We start from the raw sequence: 22689 nt of genomic DNA on the forward strand, positions 1-22689 counted from the left end.
AATGCCTGCTTGCTTGCTTTGATTTGTGCTGCCAGGCCTAAAGCTTGGATAAAGTTCCTCCCTGGCAGTAGATGGTAAAAGTACCTTGAGACCTTATTGATGTCATTCCCTATAGTCTTTGCATTGACTTTTGGGGGGCCTGATACAGAACCTACTAATGAGCTCCTTTGGCTGCCATACCTTAGTTCTTTCTATTTCCAAGAAGTGGAGTAATCATGCCCTTCACTAGCTAAGAGAGAGGCCTGAACAAGGGAACGAATGGAATAGGACTCAGAGGCTTGAGAAGGATTTCAAGCAACACACGGGTATGCCACTTGATTCATAACACCATGTGAAGCATAAACTGCCCTGTGGCTTTCGATCCAATATGCCTCAGGCAAGCCCACATAGGAGTGTAGCATGGCCAAATATTATAGGAGCTTCTGTGCCAGAAATGCCCACATGTCCAGTTTCTCATACAGCTAATCACAGGCCCTTTGGGCTGAATTGTGAGAAAAGCAGACTTTGATGAAAGGTGGTTTTGTGAGGAGAAAGGATGGATCACCAGCCTGAGATCAGTAGGGGGACTGAGTCGGAGAAAAGGTCTCCCTCCTTCCAGGGCTCTACCTCTGCTCCCCCTTGGCTGACTGATAACTAGCCCTGTACTTTGAAGAAACACCACATGTAACATGGCACATGGTGGGGGTGCTGACCTGCCCTTTGCTTGCCTAGAGTAGGAAATAGAAAAGCCTGAGATTTTCCACACAGCTGATTTCTCCCTCTCCATCCAGGTTTCATCTAACCATTAAAGCTGGACCAAGACAGTTTTCAAATCAAACTAAGATAAACTTTGGGTCTAGGTAAAATACCTCAATGTATGTGAACTGACCATGGAAATCTGTGGGACTATTTTGATTTATATAGTTGAGAATTAAAAAAGAAATTTTGAGTCAGATAAACTTGAATTATCAGAGGTAAACTGAGAGCAGGAATCCTGTGCAAGATGTAAAGCAAGTGTTGAGCAGTGCAGGAAAGGTAGCAGTAAAAGTGTGAAGGAGTGATAAGAGAGAAAGGGGAGAACAAGAAATGGGAAATTGGAGGTATATAGGTATATAAGGTATAGGTATATAAGATGAAGAGGGCTGGGAAAGGAACAAGCCTCTAAGAAATGGAGAGATTGGTTAACTAGCAAGAGAAGTGAATGTTTAAAAAGAAGCAATGGAACTTGGTTCTCACAAAAGACTGGATTGTAACTAGAGCCGGTTGGCAAAACTTCAGAAGACACATGTTCCCTCAGAATATGCAGTTCCATCAAACTCAAAATGCTTCACAAAATTGAGTCAGTTTTGTTGGAACTTTGTTTTGGAAGGAAACCGAACGGCGCAGGGTCGGAAGAAGTCTCATTTTTACATTTTTGGAACAAAACATGTAGATGGTTTTTGGTTTAAAGGGACTATTTATTTTCAATTGTTTTTGTATAATACAAAGTTTAAGATGTCAAAATTAAAATGAAATATTTAGCTTCTGTCGAAGCAAAACATTTCGGTCAACATAAAAAATAATCAGCTTTTTCCTTCACTGAGCATTTTGAAAAGTTTGGTTTTCATTCTAATTCAGAACAAAGCCAAATTTCAAAATCTTTTGTAAAAAATGCAATTTACACCCTCCACCCAGCTCTAATTTATAGCTTTACTATCCAGTCTGAGAACCAGGCAAAGGATAGTTGGTTCCCAAACCAGAGCAGGAATCAGACACTTACTATGTGAGTCTCAGTCTGGTCAGTTTCCCCTTTTGCACTGACTCAGCTGTACTAGTTGGGGCATTGGACGGAAGGGTAGTGCCTAGAGCCAAAGATGTACCTATACCCTGCCAGTCTGCGTGGGAAGGGGAGTAGTGAAGGCTGTTCTTCCTTCTGTATAAGTGATGTGGGTAATGTGAATAAAGGAGGATTTATTACAACCCCTACTCTCATGTATAGGCATGCAAGATGGGCACGTGATTGAGCCCAAAGTTAGATAAAAGTTTGATGCCCAAAGAAATTGATGTAAACTCTTCAGAGGGAAAAAATATTTTTAAAAAATTTGCATTCCAAGATAGGAGATCAAGGAATGCCACCATCTGACAATATTTCAGATTCAGATGGAATCTAGCTCAAATTCCTGGAGGGAAAACCAGGACAAGAAATCCCTGACTCTTTAAAAGATACACACTGCAATATTTAGAAAATATTCAGAAGCACGGGAAGTGGTAATAGACGAGAGAGAAAATTCTACCTACAGTGTCATCTGTTGAAAATAGTAGCAGTCCTCTGAGATGAATGCAGGATCTTGCTGTTTGCAATTATTGGAGCAGGAGAAATACTTGGGTGGGAATGCAAAAAAGGTGTTTGGTTCTTCCACATTTGTGCTGCCATTTCCCTACTGTTAGTGAATGTTTGTTTGTGAATTTCATACAGGAAAAAACAATTTTTACACCTGTGTAGAGAGTTAGTATGGGGCTCATGCACCAGTTTAATCCCACTGAAGCTGTAATAATTCATAAACATAAAGCCATGTTTGCAAAGTATTTTAGAACAAAATAAATGGTTAAATTCATCAAAGTAATTCATTCAGAATGAATTTTACTAGCTCTGGCAATTAGTTTTAAATTTGTCTATTTTTTTTCTTTAAAAGAAAATATCCCCAAGGACTCAAGCCTTGACTAATTTTATTAGTCAATAAAGACATTAGAATGTGAAGAAAATAAGGCAGTAACAGAAAACAATGATAGTGGTAGAAAATACTAATCTTCCTGAATAGTCTCAGAATAAATTAAAATAGGAATATAGTGATTGTTATGAGTGAGGGAAAAATGACTCCATATTATGACGCATATCCGCTCTCTTCACCAACCCTATCCTCATGTCTTCCCAGTAACATTTGTTTAGTTTACTTTTTTAAAAAAGAAGTTTTTACCACTCCTAGCACTGTAAAGCCCATCTATCCATGGAAGAGCAAGCTGTATTTCCTTCTGCCTCATGAATCATCTACAGAAATGTCTTCTAAATTCTGATTCAGAATTTGTTATAGTTAGTGATGATGTATGAAGCAGAAGAGACACAGTTTGTTTTTCAGGTAGCAGATTAAGCTTGCATTGCTGGCAATTAGAAAAATTGTGTTTTTAAGTTGTAAACTGAGCAAATTTGATACCGCAGACGTTGATGGAGAATAAATATGCAACACAAGGATGTAATGTGTACAGTAATTTTGTTGTGCATGCCCGCACTTTAAAAAGGACAATGTTTTTACGAACAAGAAGAAACAGTGAGGATAAATATCTTACAGTGGATTGGCAAGCTGGCTTTTCCATATAAAGTCCCAAGTGTGTTGTAGAAGTGTGTTAAGTAACAATATAAAATGTTTGTTCTTGCCAGTGTAAATGGGACTAAGCCATGTTTTAATAGTGTTCCCAAATCTTGCAACAGCTGTGCAGAGTTGAAGGCACAATTTAGGAACATTGTTGAAACACTGTTTAATCTTGACAACAATTGCTCTTCACAGTTTTAGCCGTGTCAGGACATTACTGATGTTGCAAAAGGATCTTCTAGCTCAGTAGATTTGTAATGTAGATCATAAGTCTGTTTTCAGTTGGTTTGTTTTTGTTTCAAATTAATCCCTTTTCTACAATAATTTAAATGTTGTTACAAACTTATTTGACTATCTCAGCTATTATTCTAATAAACACATTAAAGCTGAGAGAACTGTGAGGAATCTCTTCACAAAACAAGCCTAATGGCTTCACTTGCTGGAGAAAGGTAATTAGGTAGGGCAATTGACTTCCTTCTTCCCCAAATAGCTTTGACTAGGGCTGTTGATTAATTACAGGTAATTCACATGATTAACTCAAAAATGAATTGTGATTAGTTGCAACTTTAATCGCACCGTTAAACAATAAAACACCAGTTTAAATTTAATAAATATTTTGGATGTTTTTCTACATCTTGATATATATTGTATTCTCTGTTGTAATTGAAATCAGTGTATATTATTTGTATTACTAATATTTGCACTGTAAACATGATAAAAGAAATAGTATTTTTCAGTTCACCTGATACGAGTACTGTAGTGCAATCTTTGTTGTGAAAGTACAATTTACAAATGTAGATTTGCTACATAACTGCACTCAGAAACAAAACAATGTAAAACTTCAGAGCCTACAAGTCCATTCAGTCCTACTTTTTGTTCAATCACTAAAACAAACAAGTTTGTTTTATGTTTACAGGAGATAATGCTGCCCTCTTCTTATTTACAATGTCACCAGAAAGTGAGAATAGTTGTTTGCATGGCACTTTTGTAGCTGGCATTGCAAGGTATTTAAGTGCCAGATATGCTAAACATTCGTATGCCCCTTCCTGCTTCAGCCACCATTCCAGAGGACATGCTTCCATGCTGATGACTCTGGTTTTAAAAAAAATAGACTAATTAAATTTGTGACTAAATTTCTAGGGGGAGAATTGTATGTCCTCTGCTCTATTTTACCTGCAGTCTCTCATATATTTCATATTATAGCAGTCTCGGATGATGACCTAGCACATGTTCATTTTAAGAACACTTTCACGGCAGATTTCACAGAACGCAAAGAAGGTACCAATGTGAGATTTCTAAAGATAGCTACAGCACTCGACCCAAGGTTTAAGAATCTGAATGGCTTTCCAGAATCAGAGAGGGATGAGGTATGGAGCATGCTTTCAAAAGTCTTAAAAGAGCAACACTCTGATGCAGAAACTACAGAATCCAACCCACCAAAAAAGAAAATCTACCTTCTGCTCGTGGCATCTGACTCAAATAATGAAAATGAATGTGCAGCAGTCTGCACTGCTTTGGATTGTTATTGAGCAGAACCCATTATCAGCACAGACACACGTCCCCTGGAATGGTGGTTGAAGCATGAAGGGACATACGAATCTTTAGCGTATCTGGTACATAAATATCATGCAACACCGACTACAGCAGTGCCATGCGAACACCTGTTCTCACTTTCAGGTGACATTGTAAACAAGAAGCATTTTTTCCTGCAACTGTAAACAAACTTTTTTGAGCAATTGGCTGAACAAGAAGTAGGACTGAGTGGACTTGCAGGCTCCAAAATTTTACATTGTTTTATTTTTGAATGCAGTTTTTTACATAATTCAACTTTCATGATAAAGAGATTGCACTACAGTACTTGTATTAGGTGAATTGAAAAATACTATTTCTTTTATCATTTTAAAGTGCAAATATTTGTAATATAAATATAAAGTGAGCACTGTACACTTGTATTCTGTGTTGTAATTTGAATCGATATATTTGAAAATGTAGAAAACATCCAAAAATATTTAAATAAATGGTATTCTATTATTAACAGTCCAATTAATCACGATTAATTTTTTTAATTGTTGACAGCCCTAGTTTTAACTCCTAAAAGATCCACATAGCAGACAGACTTTGGAGGAAAGGGAAATCTGGCTAGGAAGAAAAGTTGCAGTAAGTGATATTCCCTTCCATCACATGAATCTTAAGCAATAAAACATGAAGGAAGTTAATCTGGCTGCACATTTTGTACACAAGAGGACACCATGGTCTAGCCAGTCAGTGACAGCATTACTATTGGCCCAGCCACGCTGACTTGGCTGGAGGGAGAGTGCTTCCACAAAGCTGAACAAATGCTGGGGGGTTGAGATTTTTACCAGATGGATCTCTGCTCTTCTGCATGGTTTTATGGTGCCACCTCCAGCCTACTCCATTCCCCCAGCATCAGAAGAGAGAGGTTTCTCATATAATCTAAAATCAGTTATTGTTACATTAATCTACCAAAACCATGTGACTGTACAAATGTGTTCTAATTACAGACCAGACTCCATCATAAATGAGTATCTCAAAATACACAGAAATATTTAAAAAACAGGTGAATGAGCAGAGAGGTACTGTTATGCAAACAATTTAAATTCAGAATGAGGATAGAAACAATACTAATTAACTTTATCTAACTGTACAATATATCTTCTTTTCTCTACAGTTCCAGCCACTTAAGAATCTGAGCAAATAAAAAAAAACTTTTTTTTTTGTACTGATGCCATACCAACTCTAGCAGTGAAACCTGTTTATCAGGACTGGGAAAGAAAAATGTTGGAAGTGTTGTTGCATGCCATTATTTAGATATCCTATTTTATCAGAAGTTTAGTTTGACACCTTCAAATGTTACAGCATTCCTGCCTCATCCCCTTCAAATAACATGATGTTTTATTTGATTTCTTTATGGTCACAGGGCTTACTACTCACTGCTGCGACACCTTCTTGTAGCTCAGCTGGAGGTGAGCTCTCTACCAGTCTGACTCCCCCTCCTTGGATTGCACACCCGAGGGTGTCCCTCTCCGGACGTGATTGTTCCCTGATCATGACGGAGGCCATAATGACTTCCTGTGTTGTGATCCCTAGATCCATCAGTGTCAATTTGGCAATGTTGACCCCATTTGCCCTGTACAAACTCATGAACTGTAGTTGTCATATTTGACAATTGTGCTCGTCCCTTTGGTTTATCATATAATCCCATATCTGCAATTGGAGAGACAACCATCCAACTATAGTTTGAATTCGCATGATTAAAGATTTTAATTTCTTCTAGACCTTCCTTTTCATCCAAATATTTTTCTCACCTTTTGACACTGTTACCCCTTGGGAGTTTGTGGAGCCCAGTTACTTCTTGTCTGCTTAATTCCCAGCAGTCCGCGTCTATTCTTTTATTACTCTTATCTTCACTGTTTTAATTAACCTTAGCCGAAAAGGTTGACTCTAACTATTTCATTCTTAAAGCATTTCTCTGGTGCTATCTGCAGCACACATAACCGAGTCATCATATTCATACCACATGCAATTCATACAGCTTAGGCTTGGATCAGCTCTGATTTTTTTTAGTGTTGATTTAGAAGCTGAATTAAAGGTTTGGCATCCATAATCTAAAACTGGTCTTACTAATGCCCCGTATACCATCAGCAACATGTTGTTATCTGCATCCCACTTGTTCACAGCAAAACCTTAAGCAGAATTATCCTATCTTTACATTTAGTCTTGATATTATCAGTGTGACCCTTCCAAGTTAGTATGTTATTGAGCATAACTCCAAATACTGTAAAATTTTGAACCACTTGTATTTTTTTCTGTAAAGAGATATAGGTTCCATTTTTCTCCAATCTTCCTTTTTGTGAAGACAATTCCCTTTGCGTTAGCAAGTGAGAATGTAAATCCCCAAATATGTCCACTTTCTGAAATCCACCTGAGCATCTCATTGGTTCTCTCCACAGTCTTCATGTTTGGCAGATATAGCACTGTCATCTGCAAATAGAGTAATACCTATTCCTGCCTGTATACTCTCTGGGAGATCATTAATTATAATATATAACAGGGTTAGGCTGACAACACCCCCTGTGGAATGCCATTAGTAAGTTCATAAATATTCTGCAAAGCCACCCTACCCTGACTAGTATGATTCTATTGTTTAAATAGAACAAGAACATTCTTCTTCTTATTCCAATTGCAGCTAGTTTATACAGCAAGCCTTCCCTCTGTAGCATGTCATAGGCCTTTTCAAAGTCCAAAAAGACAGCTGCCATAACTATCTGTCACTGCTAAAGACTTGTATCATTTTCTCCATAATTTTGCCCACATAGAATATGAGGGCAATAGGTCTATTTGCCTCAGGTCTTCTGCCTATTTTGTCAGGTTTTCTTATTGGTGTTATCACTGCTTGCTTCCATTCTGACAGTAGTATTCCTTTTCCCCATATATTATTATGTAATGTCAATAAAACTCTTTAACTCCCTTCCAGTAGCTCTTAAGCATTGTGTATGCTATCTTTACCTGGGATTGTCCTTTTACTTCTGTGTATAGCATTTTTTGAGTCCCTGTATGCTGAAATTCTCATTTAGTACGTCATTTGTATAGTATACCTAGCTATATAAGAACTCTCAATTATCTTCAGAAAATATTTTTTTGTTAGCTCTTTACTTGATTTGTACTAACTTTTTGGAACTCTTTAGCTAAAATGTCAGTTTTTCCTAAGTTAGAACTTTCAACTTTATCATTTACTATAAGACCAAGTATAAATTTGTTTTTACTCCATACACCATTCATGCCTGTAACTTTTCTACATCTCTGAAACCTTGAAATCTTTGTTCATTTTCCCACAATATTTTCTCCAACTCTTTCTTTGCCTTTTTAATAATTGTCAACTTAATTAAGACCTTCCTTTATAAATACACATACCCTCCTCCTCTTGTATTTCTCTGTCATGTCTGATTAAGTCATATCCTGAATTTCTAAACTTGTTTTCTCACTAACTATGTTTTTTTGCAGATGTATCACATCTGTTTTTTTTTTCCATTTCAAAAACAGTGTTCTTTAATTCCTGACCACATATAAGTACATGTGCATTTCAGGAAAAAAAATAGAACCCTGTTGCCGCTTTTGTTATAATTTTTATTCTTTTAGTTGTCTTCCCTGTATGTAAAGTCCCTGTATGTAAAGTGCAACTAATACTTCAATCCTAAATACTATACATTTCTCTTTGCCTACAAGCAGTACATCTTCATCTAATCCCCTTATTTTATCTTTCCTGTCCTGAACTGTGCTGCTGTTGTACCAGTGCCTCTTCTCCCTCTTTGGCATTTTCCTCTTTCTCCACATTCCAGCGTAAATACCTTTTGATAGCTTCTGCATAGATTTTTTTTATGGATAACTTAAATTTTCTCTGTCTCTCTAGTTCGTTCTGCTGCCACACACTCTTTGTAGGCTGCACTGTGCTAATGCTCACAATTGCTGCAGTTTAGGTTCTGTTCCTTCCAAACAGTTCTCACACAAGTGTTCTCCTCCACATCTACCACAATTCATTGTCCCCTTACAGACAACTGGCACATGCCCAAACCTTGGAAATTTATAACATCTCAAAGGGGTCGAGAGCTTTAACCCAATAGAGTTGATATCCTATATTAACCTTGTAAGGCAGTGTTGCACCTTTAAATTTTGTTCATATGGCCTTGAATGGTTTGTGCTCTCCCCTTTTCATGTTTAGCAGTTGCTTAACAAACAGCACCTGGTCCTCACCAATACCCCTTTTAATCTCATCCTCAGTCATCCCTTGTGAAACCTCACACCTTGCTCCTTTTTCTTCGGTCATACATTTAGGTAGCTGGCAAATTTCCCTAGTAGTTTTAAGAAGTTTTACAGCCTAATCTAATCACAGTGTAAGCCATGACTGTGAGTAGGGGAGGGAGTGGTACTAGCCGGTCAAGGAAAGTGAAAAGAGAGCTGGGGGGTGGGGCTGATAACTGGGAATGAGAGCTAGGGGGTGGAGGGGAGATTTGGGACTTGGGGTGGTGAGGCTGGGTTGGACAAGTAGACTAGGAACTGGGTAAAGAAACAAATGGGGTGGGGGTGAGGAAGCCAGTTTTGGGGGTTATGGTGAGATTGGATAAAGGAAGGGAGAGGCTGGGATGGTTGAACAAGGAGCCGTGGGGGAGACTTGAGGCTATAGCTTCACTAGAAACATTGCAGTGGCACAGCCACCGCACTTATGGTGGATGCTCTTTACAGTGACAAGATGGGGGGTCTCCCATTGCTGTCGTAAATCCACCTCCGCCTGAGGTGGTAACTAGGTCCATTCTATCAGATTAGTGCTGTCTACACCGGGAGCTAGGCTGGTTTAAGTACTTCACTCAAGAGTGTGGATTTTTCACACCCCTAAGTGTTGTAGCTGGGTTGACCTAACTTTTTAGGATAGACCTGGCCTGAAACTGGATGAGGAGCCTGGGGAGAAACTAGAATTAGGAGCTGAGGAGGAAGGGCAAGGAGGATGACTGGAGACCTGGAAGAAATGGAGAAAGACTGATTGAATGAGGAGCTGGGGGGGTAGGACTAGGACTGATTGTGCAGGGAGATTTCTTGGGGCCCCAGGGCTGAGAGTCACCATGTTACTACCTCCCTCCAGCATGCAGAGTCTTGCCTGTACTTGCTGGGTGTTTGCTTCCTAGCACAGCCAGCATATCAGCCATTCAAGCACCCTCTTCTGGGCTACATGAGCCATGCCTTTGCCTTGCAGGTTGACAAATGATGCACCACAGCCCCTATCACTGGATACCCACAGAAATCCCGGATCCTCTGTTCTCAAAGTTAACCAGTTTCACCTTAGACCACAGCTCCGGTATTGTGCACAGCACTTAAGTTCAATTATAAAACAGAAGGACGTTTATGTAAGAAAGAATAGAAATTAAAATAAAAATCAGTTAACATAAGAACAGCCCTACTGTCAGACCACTGGTCTATCTAGCCCAGTATCCTGTCTTCCTACAGTGGCCAATGCCAGATGCCCCAGAGGGAATGAACAGAACAGGTAATCATCTGGTGATCCATTCCCTGTCACCCATTCCCAGCTTCTGGCAAACAGAGGCTAGGGACACTTGAGATCATGGTTTTGCATTCCCTGTAAGAGAGGATAACAAATGGTTAAATATAAAACAAAGTTGTAACACACTTTCTAGAGACTAAACTTAACTAACAAGGTAGCTTACCACAAGTAATTTCCCCAGTTATTCAATAAGATTAGCTGAGACCTCTTCTTATAAAATCAAGCTCGCTGACTGCTTGTCCCCACAGATTGAAGGTTTGTATGTACCCTCGATATAGTTATAAAAGTTCATTGTCTTACCCCTAAACAAGATAACTCCTGCTGTTTACCTCATCCTATCAATTTACTCTCTGAAGATTTTACAATCCGTCATTAGCATTTGACTCAGCAGATGAGTGGATGCCCATTGTGAACCATACAGTATTCAATTTCCATATAACCAGCCAGAGTGAGAGAAGCGTCCATTCCGTCACATGCATCTGATGAAGTGGGTATTCACCCATGAAAGCTCATGCTCCAAAACGTTTGTTAGTCTATAAGGTGCCACAGGACTCTTTGCTGCTTTTACATTCCCCCTTGCCTGCCAGGATTATATGGATTACTGGAAGTGGACATCAGGGGATGGATCACTTGATGATTACCTGTTCTGTTCATTCCCTCTTGGTCACCTAGCATTTACCACTGTTGGAAGACAGGATACTGGGCTAGATGGACCTTTGGTCTGACCCAGTATGGCCATTCTTATTACCTTTTGGTGATCTGTCTTAACTCACAGCCCTATGGAATGTAATTTTAGCATAGGAGCATAACTCCTTAAATATCTATCACTCCTGTATACTTCTTGCATTGTTTAAGAGGAGCAGTATGACACAGGCTTTCATTAGAGATCTTACATGCCAGTTGTCAAGAGGCCACAGGTCATAAAGACAAAGACCAGGAGCATGTGAGTGTGTGATCTGATCAAGAGTGGATGAGGGAGAGAAGAAACAGGAGTGAGATAGAAACAGATTGGAAGGGACAGGACGGAAGGGGTCATGCTTGAACAAAATGTTATGAGAACTTATGCCCACTAGATAACACTCCCTTGCAGACCGTGGAATGGATTGGAATGGATTCCTGAAACTCACTATTTCGCTGCTGTCAGCAAATATTAGTGAAATCCACTGGCAATGTGTGAGTCTGATCCCCCATAGTGCTGGTCCACATAGAGCACGACAAGCTACTATTGCTATCTGTTTCTTCATTAGCTCAAACGTGCAGAGATCTGTGTCAGGGATCTAGGGTTACACCATGGCTGATGCTATGTGTGGGTGTTGGTACAATGCCACATGATGGATTTTCAGTTTTCTCAGCCTGCTTTTTTAAAAACCTAGGAAATTACCCAACAAAATAAAAAGAATAATGTTTGCAAAGTCAAATACTCGGTCTTTAATTACATGATCACATATATATTTTTTCCATAGAACTCTTGCCTCATTTAGAGCACAGGCTGGACCTGCCCGGTGGATGAATAAGGGTTGTGTAGTAAAGAAGACAAATGTGTGTAGAACCCCTGCTTCATCTGTTGCAAAAGATGGGATGTGTCTAGGAAATGAGGCAGAGGTCTGCAATAAGAGAAGGAATGGTCTCATGGTTGAATACTGTCTTGGAGAATTTGATTCTGCCCTTGACTCTGCCACAGAGTTCCTATGTGGTGATGACTACGTCACTTAAATCAAACTTTCACAGGTGGTCTCTCTGTGTTCCTCATTTTCTAGGTGCCCAACTTGAGACACTAGAGTCTGAGAGCTGCCAAGCACTCGCAGCTGCAGCTGAAGCCAATGGGAGCTTTGCTTTGAATATATGAATATATGAAAAATCAAGTCCTAGGTCAAACTGGGCACCTAAAACTAGTGGATGCTTTTGACCTTAATCTCTCTGTGTTTCAGTTCTCCATCTATAGAACTAGGATAGTGCCATAGGTGCTGACTCCATGGGTGCTCAGCACCTACCGGTAGCTCCCCATCCCACCCCCCTGCTCCAGCTTACCTCCAGCTCCAGCATGCCACCAGGTCCTGCTTCTTCCCTCTCTCTTCCAGCGCTTCCACTGTGAAACAGCTGATTTGCGAGGCAGGGAGGGAGGGGAGAGTAAGGGAAACGCAGCGCGCTGGGGGAAGAGGGAGGGATTTGGGGAAGGGATCCAATAGGGGCAAGGAGGGGGCAGAGTTAGGGCCGAGACTTTCAGGATGGGGTTGGGATGGGGGCGGGGCCAAAGGTGGGGAAAGAAGTGGTGGGGGCATTGGCACCCACCAGTGCTGAAGAAAGCTGGCACCTTTGGATAGTGCTACCCTCTCATTTCACAGGGGTGTTTTGAAAATAAATTCATTAATGTTTGTGAAGCAAGCAGATGCTGCAGTGTTGAGCATCAGAGAAAAAGCCAATGAGAAAATGAATAATTTCTCTTCAGAGCAGGTTTGAATAGTGTACAGCAATTAAGGTCTAAGCCAGACACTGAACAATAAAGATAAAACAAAATATTGAATAGCTGCTCATTAATTGAGCACTGTGCATCCTGTGCACTGAATGAGGCAGGAGTGCTTTCATAAAAATAGTATGCAATCATGTAATTAAAGACTATATCATAATGTATTTGCACGAAGAGGTCAAATTAAGGTTGCAGAGACAACCTTAACTCTGACATTTCCTAACTTTTGAGTGCTTAACTTTGCAACCTTAATAATTTTCTTTTAATGGACTTTGGGTGTAATTTCCTAAAAAAAGCAAATCAGGAAAAGAGAAAAAAATAAGCACGCAGAAATCCCATTATATGGCATTATATTGAAGTCCCTATTATTCATAACAGAGGTGGAAATTTAAGATCCACCACTTGAGTTGATAGAGTAATTAATAGTAGTAATAGGTTGATATTTTCTATGTGGACAAGCACTAGACTTGGCTTTCACAGTGGGTGTCGCTGATATTTGCTTATAGCAGAGGAATGGTAACACTCAGGGATGTTGAGTTGTATTCTAGGCTCTGGAGGGAAGCATGTTTAGTAGGAATATACTCTTCTTCCCTATCCCCTCCAATATATCCCTGTCCCAGGCCTGTCTCTTTCCCTACCACTGGCTTCTCATCTGAGTCCCATTCTCTTCACATTGTCAGCGCTGGTCTCCACTCCTCAGGTCTTCTGATCTCCATCCCAGTCTCTTTGCTCTGAACTCCTAGTCTCACCCCCGCCAGACTCCCTGTCCTAGCCTCCTTACTCAGCCAGTCTGTTTCCTCCCGCCCGCCCTGACCTGTGTATCTTCCTCTCCACCCCAGCCTCCAGTGTCCAGTTGCCTCTCCTCACACTCATGTTCCCTATCCTCCCTTGCTTCAAGTCCCAGTCTCCTTCCTCAAGCTTCTCATTCAGTCTGTGTCTTCATTTCCCCAAACTCCTTGTCCCTTTGCCCAGACAGCTGCAGTTCACCCCACATACGCTGGCTCTTTGTCAAACATGTCTCTTTTCTCCTACCCTACTTGTTCCTAGTCTCGTTGGCCAGCCAGTCCCAGTCTCCATCCCCGCTGAGCCTCCAGTTCCAGTTTTCACTCTCGGGTTCTTGTCCCAATCTGAATTTCCAGCCTTCCACCACAATATCCTAGGTCTGGATCTTGTCCCGTCTGCATCTGAAGCAGATAAGTTCCCTCTCCACCCAGCCTGGGTACGAATAGGGGAGTCACTCTGCCACCTTGGCCTGGAGTATCCATTACAGGGAAAATCTAGGTTTGTGTCTGTAGCCCTGGGCTGGAGGGAGAATGCTCAGTCCCTCTGTGGGGATGGCGCATGCATAGTGTGGTCAGCACTAGGAGAGATGAGAGACTCGAGCATGCTCAGTGAGGATGGAATCTTTGAAGGTTTTAGCTGCTAAACTCTATAACTTAGCTGAATTTGGCCAAATTTTTCATGGGGCAAAGGCACATCCGTGACATAAAGAGTGTGCATGCACCCACTGCCGAATTTCAAGTCCTTATTCCAAAGTATGGAAATTTATCGAAAAAAATTCAGCCTGAGGCTGATAGCCAGCATGGAAAATTTCAGCCCAAATGTTTTTTTTGGCAGATCTATAAGCAACTGAAAACAAGATCTTATAATGGGAAGTGTTAGGCAAATTTAATAATAGGCAGTGCTACCAGCCTTTCCTATATTTCTTGCTTTATCATTATATTATTAAAATTTGAAAAGGGTGAACATTAACTTCACTTCCACTATCTGTGAGTTCACACTAAAACTATTCCTGAGTTCCAAAATTTGTTTCCATATCTTGATTTTCCCAAAACTTAAGATGTTTGGATATTTTGAGAGAGTTTTTTGACCTCCACTTTAGCAGGTAATACTGATCTACAATTTTTGAGAAATCGTCTGCTTCAGAGATAAAATGTGATATTTATTATGTATTTTGATGTGCTGAATTCAAATATGACAATTAAAACAACTGATTGGCTACTGTTTCTAAGATATTTAAGTTTTTACATTTTATGTCTATGTATATTGTGTAGATAGTAGAGTTTTAATCATAAATTGTAAACCTAGGTCTTTTCATGTGTTTATGGTTGCTTTACATGATAATATTTCACCTGTCCTGTTTATGTAACACTTTAAAAATCAGCAAAAGGGTTATATAAATAAAATGTATTATGAAACAAAAGGCAAAAAACTATTCTGTACATAGTTTAGTCCTATTCAGTGTCTACTCAGCTCTTGGCTTGTCTTTTGTATTCATTAAATGGAGCATCTCTTGTCACTGTCCAGCAATAGTCTGCAAGCATTGATGGGCTCCATTTGCCCTGATAGTCTGCCAGGAGATTCCACTGCTGTAGTCTGGAGCCCAACAGCTCTGCCTTACTCTTGGGTAGTTCCAAATCCCTGACAAGGTCATTCAGTTCACCTTATGTTATGAAGTGTGGTTCAGAGGAGGAGGATGGGAGAAAATGTGGGTCCTGTGACATTGATGGTTCAGGACCAGAAGTTTCATCCTCTTCCTCTTCCTTGTCTGACTCAAGTGAGAATGATTCTGGTGCATCAGGAACCGGCAGTCCTTCTCCGTGGGGTACTGGGCGTATAGCTGATGGAATGTTTGGATAATGCGCAGTCCACTTTTTCTTCTTTGACACACCTTTCCTAACTGGAGGCACCATGCAGAAGTAACAATTGCTAGTATGATCTGTTGGCTCTCTCCAAATCATTGGCACTGCAAAAGGCATAGATTTCCTTTTGCTGTTCAACCACTGGCGAAGATTTGTTGCACAAGTGTTGCAGCATAGGTGTGGGGCCCGCCTACCTCTTGTCCTGATCTCCAATTTTGCAGCCAAAAGAAAGGTGATAGGCTTTCTTAACCATAGTGGTTATACTGCGCTTTTGTGATGCAAAAGTCACTTCCCCACAAACATAGCAGAAGTTATCTGCACTGTTTACACAAGTATGAGGCATCTCTGCTCACTTTGGCTGAACAGAAATGTGTCCCTTTGCAAAATCAAACACTGACAAATAAGAGAGCACCACACTGTATGATTTCTAGAGCTGATATAGGGCAATTTGTTCAGCAGAGTGATGTAAGCTTCGTTATGATTGCATCATCCATGACTTCTAGGAATAACAGGATGCAATTCATATCATGTATGATGCAATACCAGCTTCAGATTGCATCATTCATTGTTTTGTCTACAAAGCAAGTACTGTCCAAACCCAAACATAGATTTATTCATAGATCCAGTCAAAGATGTATTTTAGTCATTTCTGGTTTAAATTGAGATCCCTTCCCTTTATAACTCACTTATCCTCCGCCATTCCCAAGTCAAGGGTCGTATATACTGACCCAATAGCATATCTTGAAAACTAGAGCCAATCAACAATTTTAAGCATCATTTTTGTTCTCAGTGACCCAGAATTAGTAAAGTTGGACTACATTTATTTCAGAAGCATTTTGGCTGTAGAGCAGTGTAATTATAGTTAGGAGCATGCTTATGTACCTTGTTCATAAGCAGGGCCTTGTTTTGCACCATCCATAGTTCAAATCCCCTGAGTTTCACTTTGAATTTTTGACTTCAAATAGTGAAACTCCAACTGAATGTGCAATCAGAACTGCAAAGTCTCATCTAATTTTTGACGTGATAGCACAAGGTTAGCAGAGTTGCAAGTTGGAGCTATAAATTGGCCTGTATTTGTTCAATACACTCTCAAAGTGCTTTTTTTATAAAAAAAACTTGGCTTAGTATCAAATGTATAGTGAAACTAGAAATCAGGTGAATTTCCAGGGATTTAAGGTTTCAATGTACATATAAGCATTTCTTATTATACAGCTCCAGGTCAGCACAGCTTTAATAAGAGGCTGAACCATGTATGTGGTGTTGAATTATCCCCTGGCATGTACTTCAAGTGAAGCTATGGTATATGTAGCATTTTTATCTCTAATCCTTCCCAATAAAGATTGATTGCTTCATCTCTGCTGTATTGTCACCCCCATCAGCCTTACTCAAAAATTGCCTGAAAGTACAGTGCATTGCTGCTTTTCTTGCATTCACAGTGCTGGAAAGGAGCTATCAAGAATTTAGAAAAGACTGTTGGTTCAGCCACACAAACCTTTAATCCTTAGAGTTGGGCAGGTTGCTTGGGGTCCGAAGGAGCCAGTGTGAACCTTCGCTCCAGTCTGAGTCTGGTTTCAATCTGAGCCTTTCTTGGAGTAGGGGGTTTGAAAAATTTCAGTTAAGTCATTTTCATTTCCTTTTTCTTGTACATATGTACTTCAAGGATGAAATCCTGGTCCCACTGAAAGCAGTGGCAAAACTGCAATTGACTTCCATAGGACCAGGGTTTCACCCCAAGTTTCTCTTTGGGACCAAAAGCTGGAATGCAAGAATGCCATGATTAAGACTACTGTTTAGCCTGACTGGAAGCAGAATGTAGATCTTGCCAAAAAAAAACAAAACAAAAAACAAAAACTATTCTAATGAGACAACAAAACAATAAACTATTCTAATTGTGCAGACTTGAACACTTGGTGCTTATTCAGGTCATCTCTGTAACATTCAATTCACTACTGTGTTACTTCAGTTTTACTCCTGCGTAACTCCACTGAAATAAATAGTTTCACCAGTGTAAAACTGGAGTAATGCAGTGATGAATCAGGCCCCAATAATTTTTTTTTTTGCGTAAGCAAACTGGGTCTATTGAGGTTCACCTTCTGCTGCATAAGTCCCAAGTGTGTGTGTGTGTATGTATATATATATACATAAATATGGTTTAGTTGGATACTTATGAGTTTTCGCTCCATCTTCTTTATTTCCATCAGGGTGGAGTGAATGGATTGACTGGAGAACTGGAATTTGCAGAAAATGGGGGGAATCCGAATGTCCATTTTGAAATTCTAGGGACCAGTTATGGAGAAGATCTTGGCAGAGGCATCCGCAAGGTGAGACTAGATACATGGATTAAGAGTCTAATTTTTGCATGATTTACAGTGTGTTTTCTGTCCAAACACCAAAGTATTTGATTGCAAATGTTAAAACAGGCTGTTAGACTGAAAGAAGAACAGTTTTAAACTTCTAGGTAACTTTATGGATCTTTATTGCAAGGAGACCTTACAATAGCTTATGTCTAACAGGGAAGTCTGATTTAATAATGCAGAATATGTTAACCTGTTGGTAGTCCTTCCCGAAAGATCAATGAAGCCTGTTCTGTAACAGCTATAACTGCTTTCCAAAACAGTAAATTTTACATTGAAATGCTTACAGAGTAGCCAGTCGTACACTGCAAACTGCATAAGGTCTGAACGAGGCACTATGATTGTTAGATGGATAAAATTCATAGTTATAGAAACAGAAAACCTACTGCAAAATAAAGTATTATAGTACTTTAGTATCTCTGTTTTTCTTGTAATAAGCAGAGAATGATTTAGTAGAAGTGACATTTTATACCATAGATCTCCCATAAGAACAGGTACTGTGAGTGCTAGACAGAAGGAGGCTTCATGAAATACCATGACTCAGATTTTCTTTAGGAGAATTGTTTCAGTCCCAGGGGAAATAATTTATCTTGGCACTTGGGTATTGCTACATTTCCTGCAGAGAAAACTCTCAGTGGATGAAGATGGTATGAAAGATGATAGAGGTAAATCTTTGGTTGAGATGATGTTGGTGTCTTGTTTTTAGGCAGTTTTCTTCCAAGTGATTTGAGGTAGTAAATATAAAGAGACCTACACAGTCCCTCTTAGGCAAAATCAAGACTTCTTGGGAGCAGCTCTCATCCAACAATTCAAAGATATTTTTTCTGATAGATAACGTTGGGACTGCTTGCCATGATGTACTGGGCCACTTTATTATTTCACATAAGTGAGGGACGTGAGATAGCTAACTTAGAGCAAGAGGATGGAGGAAAATGTTTTACTTTGTGTGCATAAAAAAGGAAATCTGGTCACATGTGAAAGTCAATGCATGCTCAGCTATGTTGTTCACTTACATACATACTACGATGAAAGGTGCAATATGAACCCAGGAGAGGGAAGGTATGTCCACAGTCCTGAAATACAACTATCTGCTTCTCTACCTGATCCAACAATGCAATTGTTATTCCATTCATGTTTTGTCAAGTTTTGTGCTATCATCTGTTGCTGATAACTTAATGTACACAATGTGTGCAGCCATATCACCTTGAAAAGAGATCCTGCGGCTGGATCTTGTTGATGCTTGGATGTGTCTTTGACAGAGACCCTGAGGACTAAACTATTGGACCTTTCCTTGTTCTCTGAATAATAACTCGAGTCTGATTTAATATTTCTGAACTTATATTTCATTTTATGTATTTAAAGAACTATTTAATTTTAAGAGCAACAGACTCATCTTTCCTCTGCACATCCAGTTGTCTTTATTTAAGTTAATTAGTCAACTTGGACTCTTTTCTGGCTGCAAGCATGTTTGCTTGAATATTGTGTTCAATTCTGGTGTGTGTGTGTGTCTCTCTCTCTCAAAAAAAAAAAAAAGATAGAAGGGACCCAGAGACAGGCAGTGGAAATGAACAGATGCACAGAGAAACTTCTATATGATAAGAGTTTTGAAAAGTTTGCTGCAGTTAAGTTTAGAGAGGAAACTCTCAAGAGTGGGCATAAGAGATGTATACAAAATAATTAGCAGTGCAGAGATGATCATCTGAGTGTCCCTGTACTCTTTCTCATAATACAAGGACAAGGAGACATTCATTAACACAGAAATAAAATGTGTTTAAAGCTGGTCAAAGAAAATAATCTTTCTACACAGGGTATAATTAACTTGTGAAATTTATTGTCACCAGATCCAGTTCTGACAAGGACCATAATAGGATTAAAAAGAGGCATGGACATTTAGATGTTCTTCTTTTCAATGTATTTTGTGTGATGAACCTTTATAAGTAATATAAATCTCATGTATGGGTGCATAAGCCCAACTGGGATTGTCTTGCAGTTTATAAGAAACTTCTCTTGTGGGCAAGTTATTTCATAAATGGCCCATACTTACACTTTTCTCTGAAGCATAAGATATTGACTGCTGTTAGACACAGGGTATTGGACTAGATAGACTGGTCTGGCATTTTCTATGATTCTCTGTAAAATTGAAAATTATACTTGCAAAGGCCATTTAAAAGGCAATTATACTAATTCAATATAGGTAAGGTAAAGTAATGTATTTTTTAAATTATATATTTTGTATTTTAATTGTCAAGCGATTTAAGTTAAATGAGGTCTTAATAATAAATCCAATAAAAACATCACCCTTTGATACCAGACCCTTACTGCTTGGAGCTAGATTTGAGATAATATTTTCATGTGATACTATCCAAATCACAACATTGCTCAGTTGATCGTTTGAGATTATTAACCAAAGTTCATATTTATTCTGATTTAACTTGACTAAAATTGTACTTAATGTCCTGTAAACAATGTGTCAGTGTTCAGTACACATCATGATAATTAGAGGACTCAGATATCTGTGTCATCAGCACACTAATCAAAATTCACTTCATGTTTTCTTATAGAGGACCCAAGCAGAAGCATATATTAGGAACCAACTAAAGCTTTGCATTTCCTTTTTTCAATGGAAGCAATACATGTAGCAAGCTGTCAAGGTTTTTTCCCCACTTTGAACTTTAGAGTTCAAGAAGTGGGGACCTGCATGATCACTTTCAAGCTTAATTACTAGTTTAAATCTGGTACGCTGCCACTAGCCAGAAGTCTGTGTCTGGCACACTTTCTGTTCCCCCAAAATCTTTCCTGGGGAACCCAAGACCCAAACCCCTTGGCTCTTAAAACAAGGAGAAATTAGCCATCCCCCTCCTTTCCCCCCCAGACTCTCCCCTCCCTGGGTTGCCTTGAGAGGCTTACACAGATCCAAACTCCTTGGATCTTAAACCAAAGAGGAATTAACCATTCCCCCTTATTTCCCCCCCACCAATCCCTGGTGAGTTCAGACTCAATCCCTTGGATTTTTAAACAAGGAAAAATTATGAATTCCCATTTTTGATATGCATGCCATAATTAGAGAATGGAAAATTGGGTTGCCCTGAAATTAACCATATCTTCTCTTAAGGCAAAGGAGAATACAGTATTTCTGCAGTGTGAAGAAAAGTGATCTAATTGTTTTTGTGTTAAAAGTCATTACAAATTACCTTGACTGAAAATGTGGCCTTTGTCAATGAGCTCAGAAATAGCTTGTTATTACCACTTAGAATTTGCTTTGTGTTTAACCTTCCTTGAAAACACAAGTGCCAGTTATATTTGAAACAAATGGGCTGAAATTTAGAAACGTTTTTAACGATTTTTCTTCTGGGTGGTTTTGAGTCTCATCCTGCTCCCATTGATTTCAGTGAGACCAGTTATAATTTATCTCAATATGAATATTTTGCCAGTGACTTCTGCAGGAGCAAGAGCAGGAGCAGGCACTATGGTCATGTATACACTAGGGAAATTTTTGCAGAATTCTCTCACGGTTGCGAGCCCTAGTCCAGAGAAGCGACGAGCTGCAGTTGGCTTTTAAAGCACCATGCTGAGTAGTCCTGTTAGGGTTGGCTGGTACATCCGGCTTAACCTTTGCTAATTCCAGGGCCTGTTGGTGAGCCTCCCTCTGGATCTCCATAGCCCTCCGGTGGGCAGCCTCTTTGGCTTGTTCTTCTATTTCTTTCATCTCCAGTTTCCTCCTGTGGTCAGCCTCTTTGGCTTTCTCTTCTGCATCCAGCCTAGCCATTACCTGTTTAACTGCTTTTTTGGCACTCATTTTTTCTGCTTTCTTGTGCTGGCCACACTACCTCTGCAGCTTACTGACTGGAATGCTTCAGCTCAGGCTGCTTGGTTAACAGAGATTTTCTAACTAGCTACACCCGAGAGGTAGAAGGAAAGAAAAAGACAATTCAACTTGTAAATGCCTTTTGCTGGCTGTCTGCTGGCTCACAGCTTGAAGCTCCTCTTAACAAAGACCCTTTTAAAAACTTAACACCTCTGCCCTCAGGCTGCTTTCCAAGCAGCTAGAAAGGAGAGAAAAAAACAACCTACTGGCTTTTGGTTTCTAGAAATCCCAACCGTTGCTCACCATGTCAAGGTTTTTTCTCCACTTTGAACTTTAGAGTTCAAGAAGTGGGGACTTGCATGATCACTATTAAGCTTATTTATTAGCTTAAATCTGGTACGCTACCACCAGCCAGAAGTCTGTGTCTGGCATACTTTCTGTTCCCCCAAAACCTTCCCTGGGGAACCCAAGACCCAAACCCCTTGGGTCTTAAAGCAAGGAGAAATTAACCATCCCCCTCTTTTTTCCCCCAGACTCTCCCCTCCTTGGGTTGCCTTGAGAGGCTTACACAGATCCAAACTCCTTGGATCTTAAACCAAAGAGGAATTAACCATCCCTTCCTTATTTCCCCCCCACCAATCCCTGGTGAGTTCAGACTCAATTTCTTGGATTTTAAAACAAGGAAAAATCAATCAGGTTCTTAAAAAGAAAGCTTTTAATTAAAGAAAGAAAAGGTAAAAAATATCTCTGTAAAATCAGGATGGAAAATGCTTTACAGGGTACTCAGATTCATATAGACTAGAGGGACTCCCCGCCTCCAGCCTGAGATTCAAAGTTACAGCAAACAGAGGTTAAAATCCTTCCAGCAAAAACACCATTTACAAGTTGAGGAAACAAACATAAGACTAATCCGTCTTGCCTGGCTATTACTTACTATTTTGAAACATGAAAGACTGATTCAGAAAGATTGGGAAAGCCTGGGTGTATGTCTCGTCCCTCTCAGTCCCAAGAGCGAACAACGAACCAAACAAA

General features: G+C 39.7%; 1 protein-coding gene across 1 annotated transcript in view; it reads left to right on the forward strand.

Moving 5' to 3' along the window:
* GRID2 (glutamate ionotropic receptor delta type subunit 2) overlaps positions 1-22689 on the forward strand; it is a 1109147-nt gene that overhangs the window by 725771 nt on the left and 360687 nt on the right. Inside the window, exon 8 of the mRNA XM_050944015.1 lies at positions 17700-17819. Coding sequence (XP_050799972.1) covers positions 17700-17819 — 120 coding nt within the window. The remainder of the gene's footprint in view (positions 1-17699; positions 17820-22689) is intronic.

This window comes from Gopherus flavomarginatus, chromosome 3, assembly GCF_025201925.1.
Source record: "Gopherus flavomarginatus isolate rGopFla2 chromosome 3, rGopFla2.mat.asm, whole genome shotgun sequence".
NCBI lineage: Eukaryota > Metazoa > Chordata > Testudines > Testudinidae > Gopherus > Gopherus flavomarginatus.